The sequence below is a fragment of the Gopherus evgoodei genome, chromosome 2 (assembly GCF_007399415.2).
Source record: "Gopherus evgoodei ecotype Sinaloan lineage chromosome 2, rGopEvg1_v1.p, whole genome shotgun sequence".
NCBI lineage: Eukaryota > Metazoa > Chordata > Testudines > Testudinidae > Gopherus > Gopherus evgoodei.
The window spans coordinates 263230601-263243847 of record NC_044323.1 but is presented as its reverse complement, the minus strand read 5'-3'; the positions used below and the strand labels follow the sequence as shown (position 1 = coordinate 263243847).

Genomic DNA, 13247 nt, shown 5'->3' with positions numbered 1-13247 from the left:
GGAAGAGGAACAGAGAACAGCCCTCCCGACCACCCCTTTGCAGCCATGTCTTGTTTGGGGACCATGTCAGGGTGGAGCATGGGTAGGGAGAAGGGGCTGGCTTCAGAGATGTATTACCAGAGCAAGAGGGGATATTTACCAGGTGTTTGGGGGCATATTACAACTTACCAGACTTGGATCCCCATTCCTGCCACAGCTTGGGGTCCTCCCCAGGCTCCTCAGAGGAGGCTTCCTCAACAGGATCTGCCGGGTAGATGTGTGGAATCCACTGGGTCTCCCATGGCTTCCTCTGGAACTATCTCCGAGGCCTGGGCTGCCTTCTCACACTGCCCATCACCAGCATCCCACAGTACAATGAGGCTAGCAGGGGCTAAGTCCTCTCCCAGAGTGGGTATACGAGTCCCTCACCCTCTGGTACAGGAGCCTGAGGTGCTTGATGTGTTCCCAGCACACGGATAGAGTCTGGTGAATGCCTGCCTCCTCCAGCCTCTGTGAAATCTCCAAATACAGGTGTTTGTCCCTGCTGATACAGGCAAAGTTATGAAGGATGGAGTATTCTGCCCACACATTAATCAGCACCTTGGCGTGCTCCAGAGACCAGGCAGCAGCTCTTGGAACATACTCCATGGTCAGCACTGGTGATCAGTACAGTTCATAGGAGAACAAACTGCTCAGTGTAGCCCAGCACTGCTGGCAATGGGCGATCAGGGACCTTTATACCTTTGGTAAGCGTCAGACAGCAAAGTGATCTGTGCATTGGGCAAATAGCCCTAAAGGACTATCAGTACCTGTGACCTGGTGCACACTCCTTGCCCCAATCCACACTGCACTATAGAAGTGCAAGACCATGCCACAGCGGAGGTGTACACATACCCATATCCCTTATGCATGCTAGCTTCAGGAATGTACTTCAGATGAGGACAGTAGGAGGGCTATGGCACAATAACGCACATGACCATGCACGAGTGTAGACACACACTTAGTGGACAGTGATTGGCCCGTATTCACTGTTCATCTGCCTCAGGGTAAAACTACATCTTATGGACAAAAGTTAAATGAAACAAATGGGTTTTCACAAAGAAGAACTCAAAAAAGAACACCCACAACTTCCTGCAACAAGAGATTGTGATCATGTGTGTCAGGGAGACCTTTCCCTTTTTTTATCCAGCTTCTAATTTTCCAGGAAGTAATCATCTTCAGTTGTATCCAGTCCTATTCCCCTAAGGCAAAGGCCTCTACAATCTATCCAAAAAGGAAACACACCAGTCTTGCCCCAGCTCTTTCCTGAACTCTGTGGACTTCCATCTAAGTCCTCTGTCTCCACTTTAGGAGAATCATGCAGGTCCATCTAACGGGGGGAGGGAAGGGGAACTAAAGCAGCCCACAATGTATTAGTTAATTGCTAATAAACAGCCAGCAGCAGAGAGCACAAAGACACAAACCATTGTTGTTATGTGTCTCCCTCATAAATACCAGCTATAGCTATGCTTGTTACAAATTTATTAAGGACTGATGGAGTTTATAAATGCACACGGAATCCAGAAAATGTTTCCAACCAAACTAACAATTTCAATTAAGTTAAATTTTGAGCCTGCACTGATTTAGCATCAAAGGAATGTAAATGTAGAGCTAGAAGGGACCTCAAGAAGTCTCAAATCCAGCCCCTTGAGCTAAGGCAGGACCAAGTAAACCTAGACTATCCTGACAGGTGTTTGTCCAACCTGTTCTTAAAAACCTCCAATGATGGGGATCCCAAAACCTCCCATGGAAGCCTATTCCAGGTTTACTTATTATTGTGCTGTCAATGTGCTGTATGATACAAAGAGGAATACAGGGACCGCAATTGCCTCCATGGCAGCTCCCCCCTTGACATCATGGTATAGTGCAGGGTCTGTACTGGGGGACAGCATGGAGAGTTTGCAGGCCAGTGAATAGAAATCTCCTCTAGCCATATGGGATAAGTTCAGAAAGATAGGAGCCTTGGGTTATACTATGTCTTCTGTGTAGCCCCTGCTTGGGAACCCAGAGATAGTCACAGCTGGGATATCCCTGGTAGCCTAACTCCTTCAATGGAAGGTAGATAGAGCTATTAGCCAGACCCTCCTGTAAATCGCAGATGCACTGCCAGGTATGGCAGCAGACCACATAGGCTCTTCTATGGATGGGGAAAATCCCAACCCATGCCAATAGGATAGTCTGAAGGGGATCTCTGCAAGGTAATGCTCATATAAACTCTACCCCAGACTCCCCTTCTACGGGTTTTTCCACAAAGGGATGGTCTGGGCCACAGTATGAAAAATTGCTTTTGCAAAATTGGAGTAAGTATGTAGCATGAATAAAACATCACATCAGACACTCATTTGGGGAGAAAAACTACTCAACTCTACTAGTTCCATGCTGGTGCCTTTTGTAGATTCAATTAATCACAGAGAAATTCGCATGGTAAATAAAAAAGATGAGAATGGAATACTGAAAACACTTACGACAGTTTAGTATTTAAAGGCATGGGATCAGCTCTTAAATTAAACTGAAATGAAGGGGATTTCATATCTATTGTTAAAAATGTCAGTACCTGTTGTCAATGGGGCTTGTGATAAAGCATCTTAGAAATATTTTCCTTCCTCAGAAGCTGCATGTTCGAAAAAATTATTCTAATAGAACAATTGCTTTTTTCAACTTTATTATTCAGTCAGGACTAATTCAAATAGATATGATTCACTGAATGCAAACCTTGCACATAAAACACAGCAATAGGTAGAAATAAAAGAGTTCAGCTACAATATACCTGGTAGCTTTTGACAATTTGATGATGAGAGAGTTTAGGCTTTAAATCAAAGTGCTGTGATTTTGTTAAAAATAACTCTTTTGTATTATAGTTGGCACCACAATATTAGAACTCATTCAGATTTCATTTTAGAGGAAAACAAACTCTTACTTCTTTTTTTCCATAAGTTAACTGTTTTATGTAACACAACATTTCCTTGCAAACAGTATTTTTCCATAAGCAGACAATTAAATATGAAGTCTGAAATTTTCAAAGAAGTACCCACTGATTTTTGGGGAAGGGTCAACCTGTGAGGTTAGCAGGTTCAGCACCTCTGAGTATTCTAAAATGAGCACCCAAAATTTGGGCATCCAGAATTAATGGCCACATTTCAAAATTTGGACCTAAACACATTACAATTTTCTAGTATTTGAACAAGGGGATCACGATCTATTGAAAATAACACAGTGTGATGACACATTTTACCCTTTTTATCTTTCTAGTCAAAGGCATTTCCTCACTTTATACATAGAAATCTACAGTATGCCAGGAAGGTCTACTCTGTCCCTATCCTTCCAGAATATAGTGAACCATTTACCTATTGTACATGATGCACAGCTGTTTGAGGTAGGGAACACACAGTAAACAGATGTTACATAATAGCTGCATCTCACAGGTGGGCAGTGAGAACTTATTGTACCCAAGGTCTAACAATACCTCACATAATTCTTGGCATGTATTTGACCTTATCATATACAACACAGAAGTGTTTGGCTTTCAGAAAGGAATCTGTATGGAAAATTTTCATTTACATAATATTTAAGATGCAATCTGAGGGTGAATAAAAAGAATAAAATTCCAAGGCCACTGGATGGATAAAATGGATGAAACCTGTTGTTGGCCTTTTATTGTAAAACTCTGAAGAAATAAAGAGATAGTAGAAGAACAAAATGCTTTGAAACCTGTGGTTTACAGATTAAATTATGTCACTGATAAATCAAATATCAATCCCAGTTTAACTGTAGCATAATTCATGGGATAAATATTACATTTAGTAGAATCATTTGATCTGGCACAAGCTTTAACTTCCCACAACCCTGAAACATAATCAGCAAGAAATGGAAATCCACAAAATTGCAGCTTTAGAAGCCCATTACTATGGACCCAGCAATGATACGTTTGCACTCATGAAAACGGGATACGTATTACTCCATTTTGTGTATTTCCAGCATCTCTCCTTCTGAATGCTGGATGTACTCTGATACTAATATAAATGTTCTATTTCGTACATTAGAGGTGTCACATTGTGCTTCTGGTAGCTGTAATATAATTCTGTTTATATATTGCTCCCTGAATGAAAAAGAACTAAGGGACTATACAGCAGGAGGGGAAAAAACAGATAAAAACAACAATAGTAATGTATCCTGTTTATGTACCTTGCATAATATTATATTTACCACAAATAACGCTTCACAGTATGGTCACAATCACTATACATTTTTTGAATGATGAAAAACAGAATACAGAGACTGACCTTTTAGTGCCAAACATAATGGTGGATGGTTTGCTTCACATTTATGAGAGTTCTGCACTACAGAGACTGTTCTAGTTGACCTGGTCAAAAAAGAAAAGAAAAGAGAGAGAGACATTTTCAGACTAAGACATGTAGAAGATGGATGTAAATGCCCTGAAGAATGTCTTTACTATAAAACCTCTTTAACCAGAACTCATGAGCAACCATTCAGAAGTGTTACAGAAATAGGCAAATACATGCAACCAAATATATGCTGATGTAGATCCGAAACCTGAGATTTTTAGTTAATCTTCCCTGAGGCAAAGCAGCCATTGATATCAATGACTGCTTCCTTACTTGGCCCTTACTTAGGCAAACTGAGTAGGGACCTCAAGGATTGATCGCTAAATAATAAAAGATAAAACCTTTTTTATAAAAACTGAAAATGCTGAAAAATGATGTTCATGTACTAAAATAGTTCCACCCCTCAAGTTTGCAATTCATGGCAAAAAGACACAGCCTACAAAAGAGTTATACTCTAGGTTTGGTTGATTTTTCTATGTAAAAGAAAGAAATCAAAAGATGCTCAGCAATAAGCAGTCTTAATATAAATGGTTTTGTTCATTAGAAAAAAGCTGTGATTGATGGGAAGATTTCAACTATAAACTCCTTCCTAATTTCAGAGAATGCTTGAGGGAATTTCACATTAGTACAACCATCTCCAAGTCATTCCAGGTAAAATGTCTTGTTCTCGCCGGCTGAGGAAGCAGTGATTGTTAAAGCTGCATGTTTCACTGTGCTGGGTTTGGGCAGTGGAATTTTTGTCTCAATTTATCCAGTGCTCTTGCAGCGTATCTGGTTTTGTCAGCATGGCTACCCCACTTTTAAAGCAGCAAAGAGAAGATGGAGGGGATCTTTCCCCTCTTTCCCATGCTTGTTTTCTCAAAGAATCAGCAGACCACGCCTAGATAAGCAGCACAAATGTAATCAACCTGTGCAAATTCTCGGCCTGTGCAATCGCTCTCCTAGCCACTGAGTGGTGTCAGGTGCCTGGAGTTCTGGATTGAGATTTTTTAAAAGTACATGACTGAAGTTAAGCTCCCTCTCTGGGAATTTCAAAGGAGTTGGTGACCAGCTCTTTTTGAAGATCAATGGGTTTCAGGCACCTGACTATATCTTAGGCACTTTAGAAAATCCCATGCCTAGTTTCTTAGGTAGTCACCTAAATAAAAGTGCCCTGGTATTCATAGTTACTTAGCACTTCTGAAAATCAGGCCACTTAGGCTCCTAATTCCCTATTCAGCCACCTACCGTTAGATACGCATTAAAATAAAATTTAAAAAAAATTGGCCTGAGATTTTTTTCATTTTTAAATAGTACCAGAGAGAGTAAGACTTGTAGGCCTCAGGTAAAATTTTCAAAAGTGCCTAAATCATTTAGGAGCCTAAGTTTTACTGAAAGTCAGTGGAACCTTAGGTACTTTTGAAAGAGCAGTTACATGTATTTATTAGATTGTGAACTGTTTATGGCAGGGCCCAGGGCTGCTCTGAGTCTGTAGAGCAGTTAACACAACAGGGCCCTGGTATGGCTAGTATGTGCACCAAACTTTAAGCAGAAGCAGCAGCACAAATATACATTTTCGATGGGAAAATGAAATCTTAGGGTCACATAATAACAGACAGAAAATAAACTGCAACCAACACAAGGGCTCCAAGAGCCAGTATCTCTGAAGTCAGAATTCTAAGCAAGACTAAAGACCTAGTAACTAAGTAGAGTTTTATCACTTCAAAACGGTATAACCTAGAGAGTAGAGAGACACTGACCCAGATATCCATGTTTTTAAAAGGATGGTGGAAGATAAAGGAAACTATAAGCGTAATCGCAGTACTGGGAAAACTACTACAGCAATGGGCGCGGGGGAAAGAGAAAAGCGAGCGCAAGAGAAATTCTTGGACACAGAGATGACTAGTAAAACAGATAGTAAGGATTTATAAAGCACAGTTCACACTTAACTACTCAAGGTATGTCTACACTGCTATGTAAGCCTGGGCTCAGAATCAGGGTTAAGCCCAAACCCCACTTTCATCTACACACAAATCCTTCAGACTTGGGCTCGGACCTAGGACCCTACACACACATCCTTCAGACTTGGGCTCAGACCTAGGACCCTACACAGGTGTATGGTCTGATCCCATATCAATCTGGAACCCAGGGTTTGGGCCCCATTGCTTCCCCATCCCCCACTTCCGACTTCGGTCCTGGGAGCCTGCCAAAAGTATTCCACAATCACATAGGCCAATTTCCTTTTCCTCTCTATCCCAAGAATCTTCAATCAACTCCAATGAAAAGAGAAGCAATCCTCCTTGGTGGAATGCATCAGCTCAATGAGTCAATGTTTAAGCCTTCCATTATCTTCTGACCATCACGCTGCAAACACACCAGAAGAGAGACTCCTGTGTTTGCAACAGAGACTGAACAAAAAGAGTCTTTAGTAAAGCACCCTGCTTTATGGCCAGGGGTGTACAGCCAGCTCTTGGTAAATTTCTGGTGTAAGGCCAGCAAAACAGTGGACTTCAGTAAAAATACCAGGAATGACCATGTATACCAATAAATAGTAAAGAACCTGGCAGCTTTGCAATTTTACCAGATCGGTGACCAGTGCAGGGAGCAGATTAAGTAGCTCAAGGCTGACTACAGCACAACCAGAGACCAGAACCACGCCTCTGGCAACTTGCTGACGTCATGCTCATTTTACAAGAAGTTTGACTGGGTGCTGGCCACTGCGCCAAACACGGAGCCAACAGAGGTGCAGGATAACCTGGTCTGCCAGGATGGCACCCTGCAGGCCTCAGAATCCAGCATGGGAACTGAAGAGACCCAGCAACAGGTGCCAAGTGAGGACTGTGAAGTTACAGTTGCTGAAATCAGTCCCAAAGGAGGCTTTATAGCAGGAGAACCAGCAACACAGCCTGAGACCATACTTGGAGGAGCTGTTTGATGCTCTCCATCAGGAACAACCCACCATGGAGCTGGCAACAGACAGAAGGGACAAAAACTGCTCCTGAGCCCGGCAAGTTTCTGGCTCCATTTGAATGTTTATTAATACAGTAATGGGAAGGATTGCCAATATATGACACAATGCAAAAGTTATTACAGGCACCAGCTAGCAGCACATACCTGCTAATGGTGGATTGTATGCCAACAGCAGCTTGGCTTCCCCCACTCTTCCCCCTTCACCACATGCAGTTCAAAATGGCGACTGGGAAATGCAATCAGTAAGAACACTTGGAAAGTGTATTTTTACTTGAGAAGGTAGAGATTTTTGCTAGGGCTATTCCTATTTCCTAAAAATAGCCACCACCTTATATTACCATGCCCATAAATACACCGTGCTTTAACTACTCTATCATGTAACAAGCTGCCTGGAAACACTGAACTGCAGGCGGGCGGGGAAGTGTTTTCCATTTACAAAGCTAGTCCATTTCAATTATGGGTAGTCCATTCAGCCCATAGGGACAAAGTAATTTGTGCCAAATTTGACTGGAGTTTGAATTTTTTTTCTAGAAATGCGCTGTGTTGCGGGTAAGGAGAATGGGTGTGGAGTTCTGTGTGTTTGCATGCAGCTATAACAGGCTAAGCCACGTGGAAACTAACACAGAATCTTGCTGATCCCTCACAAATTCTGACCCAATCCTAGGTGCTGATAGCTGCAAACTTGCCCTGCAGCAGGAATTCCAGATAGACAGTCACATTTCAGGGAAACGCATCATTTTCCAGGGCCACTTCAGTACCTGAGCAGCCCATTCCACTCACTGATGTGCTCTTCATATACATTTTAATACTTTGATTGCATACACTGCAGGCTTTCCATTAGCAGCTTGGAATAACATTTCCCTTTGCAATTCAGGCACCACAAGAACTGTTATGTCCTCCAAAATGTGGTAGGCCTGAAATGATAGAAAAAGCTTTTGTAGCACGGCCACTGACCACACCCAACTCCCAACCCAACTAATTCTGCAATTCTTAGAAAACAAAAAACAGCTTCGAATTTTTAATCATCGTCTCTGCATTTCTTTTGCTGCAATGAATCAACTTGTGTCCAGGAGGCTTTTGCAGTTTGAAGCATCCCTCCCACAATATATCAAAGTTACACTGGAAAAGTAACATTTTATGCCCTTGAAATTCCACGGATTTTTTCTATGCTCCTGCACTGAGCTATTTGAGAGAATAATCTCATGTCTTGTCCTATTCCAGGCTTTTAAGGTTCTATTGTTACAGGTATACTGGTGTGGTTTTGGCAGTTGGCCTGCCTGCCAATGGGTAAATGTTGTTCTTTTAAAATACATATTTATAAATAAAGCTTTTTATTTCATCAACAAAGTTTATTGCATCACTGCATCAAATCATATTCAATGTGTATTTAAAATAGAGGTAAACAAATGATAAGGAACAATTAGGAATTAGTATGCAAACACTATTCTTCAGTACATATAGCTTCTTCAGCTACCCCTTGATGTGAGGATGATGTCTGACAAGGGGGCTCATTGGTGAGTTTTTAAGTGGCTGAGGAGCCCAATTCTTGCCCTGCAGATTTTCCCACAGAAGTGGCAGGTTTAATCTTGGAGGAGACATAGTTGTTGGCTGGACTGTTGTGCCCTTTCTTTCCTCCTCCGTCTCATGAGCATGTCTGTTCTCCTCAAAGTGGGCTGTGGCTTGGTGTATGGTGCGACGCTGCTGTGTTCTGTTCCGAGCCAAGCCCTCCCAGTTTGTTGGGTTGATGCCTCCCTTTTTAAGACGTACTTTCAGTCTGTCTTTGAAACACTTTCGCTGCCCTTCGTGAGCCCTTCTACCCTGACTTAACTGAGAGACAAGTACTTGCTTCAGGAGGCGAGTGTCAGGCATACGTACGCAGTGGAGCTGGTGTTTCATGACCTGCACTTCTATACTGCTGATGTTGGCTGCACAGAGAATGTTGATGTTAGTGCGTTGGTCTTCCCAGCTGATCCCGAGAATCCTCCAGCAATCCAAACTTCAATCACTTCCTTACATCAATCCACACCTCCCACCCCACCATTTCATAATTTCATTGCATGGCAATCAACTCCCTACCCCTCCCCAAGCACTGTAACCGCACACAATCAATTCATTTTACTTCATCCCTCAAAAGTGCATTCATAAAGGCACTATTCCCCTTCTTCCATTGGGCCATGCAAGTCCATTAAGTGGTAGCACAAAGAATCTCTGACTTCTGTTGCCTGGGTGATCCAGCTCCAGCTGTGACAGCTGCACTTTCTGGCTGAGCATATCAATTCAGCAGCCCCTCACTGTGATAGGCCCATTCACCTCTGACTTCACAAAAATTGCGAAGAGCAAGCTGCAGTAACCCAGACAGCATTGATGACACTGGAATCCAAATGGGTCTGTAGACATCTCCAATGGGATTTCAGTCTGCAAAAAGCACATTCAATAACCATTCTACACCTGCTGACAGTGTCATTAAACCATTTTGCCCACAGCCTCTTAAGTCTGGGTATGATTTCATAAGCCAAGACAAAAGTATGCAGGATCACTCAGAATAATGGTGAGGAAAGTAACTCTATTTATGACAATGTTATTTGGTGGGAAAAGTGTCCCAGCCTGTCCACCAATGTAGACTACCAATCTGCAAAAAGCTCTGGAATCATTAACCTTCCCAGTGCAGCCCACGCTGATGTTCATAAATTGACCTCTGTGGTCCATGAAGGTCTGCATAATGATGGAGTAGTACCCTCTGCAGATTATGCACTCATTTGCTCCTTGAGGAGGGCAAACTATGATCACGAGTCCCATCAATGACCCAGTGCAGACTGGAAACCCCATTCTCTTAAAGCCAGCACTTAACTTCAGGAATACCTTTTATACCTGCCACCCTCGGGTAAACCACACATCCAGTTGCTTCAGAAACCTCCACCAGCACTTCAACCATGGTGGACTTCCCAACACCAAACTGGTGACAATGGAACTGCAGTAGCCAGCTTCCACATGGTTACAGCAACCCACCTCTGGACCAGCAAAGGTGCTTGCATGCATGTATCTTTATGCTGGAGAGTCAGGACAAGCTACTCACAAAGCTCCAAATATGTAGCTTTCTTCTTGAGAAAGTTCTGGACCCACTGCTGGTCATTCCAGGTTTGCATGACTATATGATCCCACAAGTCCGTGCTTGTGGCCCTGCACCAGAAGAGCCAGTACACATAAGGGGCATTAGCTGCTATATAGTGTATCATGAACAGCATCAGCCAGTGTGAGTCTCCCATCCCTGGATATGCTTCCTCCTCCTCCTCCATCATAAGCTGTGTCAGGTTCCTTTGGCAGGTCAGAAAATGCCACTGAAACAGTCAACGGTACATCATAGAAGCTCTGCCCATTTCCTGACATAGGAGTAAAAGTACAAGCAAGAGAAGTTTTAAAAAGTTGCCTCTGCCAAGTTGCTGGCTCCAGTAGCTGGGCACACACAGACAGAAAAGACTGCTTGGCGTTGCGCTGGTGAGCTGTTCTAACTTCCTGTAATGTGCATGGTGCACAGTCAAGTTTTCCCACAATGCAATAGGAGGGTGCTAGAGAGTCTGGGACATGGCTCTGGGTCTGCGTGCTACAGCGTGGACTCCAGAGGCCCAGGTTCGAGACCATGTTAGGAAATTCTTAACATAGGATTAACAATCAGTGTAGATGCTCAAGCCCTGGGTTCTCTAACTCAGGCTCAGCAGAGTCCGAGTCCCATTAAACCTGGGGTTACATTGCAGTATAGACATACCCTCATATTAATGTCTTTTAAAAAATGACAATGAATTGATAGGGATGAGACAATGGATATAATGTACTTGCACTTCAAGGCAGCTTTTGATACAGTGCTGCATTAAAAGAATGATGTGGCATATATGGTTAAGTATCATCCTTATGATGAAATTCAAAAGTGGATGAACGACTGATTTAGCAATTGATAATTTACTCATATTATCTCTAGACATAGCCTGTTTAGAAAGGAAGCAATAAGTGGAGTGTCAAAGGAACTAGAATAAGACCCAGTTTCATTCATATTTCCCAACAATTGTCCAGTGGAGTCAATATCATGCTAGGTATACAATTAAATTATTATATTTAGCTTACAGTTCTCATTTCATTGTTAAAAATTTTTCATTAACAATACAAAATGGCCTTCCTCATGAGTACCTTACCCACGAAAATATGTAAAGTGTATAAAATGTTAATAAAAATACACAGAACATATAAAATAAAAATACGGTATATGCAGTCAGATGTAACAGTCATATGACTCTAAAGTCATAATTTTCTCACACTGAGGGCAGGCCTTGTATATTGTCAAGTGTTTCTGCACCCAGTTAAATCATACAACCTCCCCTTATGAAAATGGGGCATAGGAATTTTTGAATATTTTACCCAATGTACAGTAAAAGCTGTGTTACCTGGCACTTTACCAACTGGAAGACTCTAGAAACCAGCATTTGAGGAGGTGGTGTGGGATGAGGGCTCTGGGAGAGAGCTTGGGGCAGCTGGTTGGGATGCAGGAGGGGTTTCAGGGTGTCAGATCCCAGCGGTGCTCACCTCGGACGGTTCCCTGCAAGTGGTGATATCTCCCTGCTGCTCCTAGGCAGAGGAATGGATGGGGGGCTCTATGAACTGCCCCTGCCCTACCCCAAGCACTGGCTCTGCAGCTCCCATTGGCTGGGGACCACGGCCAATGTAAGCTGCGGGGGCGGCACCTGTAGGTGGAGGCAGCACGCAGAGCCGCCTGGATATGCCTCCGCCTAGGAGCAGCAAGGACATGTCACCGCTCGTGGTGAGCCACCCAAGGTGAGCACCGCCCGGATCCAGCATCCCAAAACCCCTTCCACACTCCAATCCCCTGCCCCGAGCCCCCTTCCCCATCCAAACTCCCTCTCACAGCCCGTACTCCGCACACACACCCCAGGCCCCATCTTGCACCCAAACTCCCTCCGTCTTAGTTAACACAAATTTTTGACGTACCAGCACACCCATATTCCCCAACATGCCGGACAACAAAGCTTTTACTGTATTTTCAAGTTCAGTGTAGTTTGCAATGTAGTGGAATTAAACCTGTATCCAGGAGATTAGGAGTGAGCGAGAAACATTTTCTGGTTCTTAGAAAACTCTCTCAATCAATGACATATTGAAATAACTTATAGATATGTTGAAATGTAATACAGGAAGATTTTTTTAAATCTGGCATATGAATGTATTCACTTTTCCTTGCACTCCTAATATGCTAATTTCTCCAGAGCTGCTTCTCAGTTGGTCTGAACTACTCAAACCACCAGTGGCAAATAGGTAGTAATCAGATAGCAAATATAATGCCAGTGTGTTGGCCTTCAAAGATCTCAAGGTTCAATGGCATCTGAAGTTGCATCCAAGTTCTTGAGTACCATATGATAATGTAAAGAAGTCAGAAACAAAGTAAGTTGTAAATTGCCATACAGTTAAAATGCTGGTTTCTAGAGTCTTCCATCTGATATTCCGATGACACCCAGAAACCCCTCCTGCATCCCAACCAGCTGCCCTCATCCCACACCACCTCCTCAAATGCTTGAGTATCATCTACTCAAGAACTTGGGTGCAACTTCAGATGCCATTGAACCTCGAGATCTTTGAAGGCCAACACACTGGCATTATATTTGCTATCTGATTACTACCTATTTGCCACTGGTGGTTTGAGTAGTTCAGTTTAGAATGTTTATATAGACATACAGTATGCCTTTCTGGAAGATGTGCTGGAACACAAGTTATTGGGCTCAACAAAGCGGTAAGTGGTAAAATTTATTGACCTGGGATACACAGATCAAAGTAAATGATTTAATGGTCCCCTTTGGCCTTAAAAAAAAATCTATGAATTATCTACACAGACATATTGTTTAAACTGAAAATAATGCATTATTTATATTAAGTGAAAAGAAG

At 42.7% G+C, this 13247-nt stretch overlaps 1 protein-coding gene across 1 annotated transcript in view; it reads right to left on the bottom strand.

Moving 5' to 3' along the window:
* OXR1 (oxidation resistance 1) overlaps positions 1-13247 on the bottom strand; it is a 488405-nt gene that overhangs the window by 421944 nt on the left and 53214 nt on the right. The window contains exon 3 of the mRNA XM_030553697.1: positions 4299-4378. Within this exon, the coding sequence (XP_030409557.1) occupies positions 4299-4315 (17 nt within the window). The 5' untranslated portion in view covers positions 4316-4378. The remainder of the gene's footprint in view (positions 1-4298; positions 4379-13247) is intronic.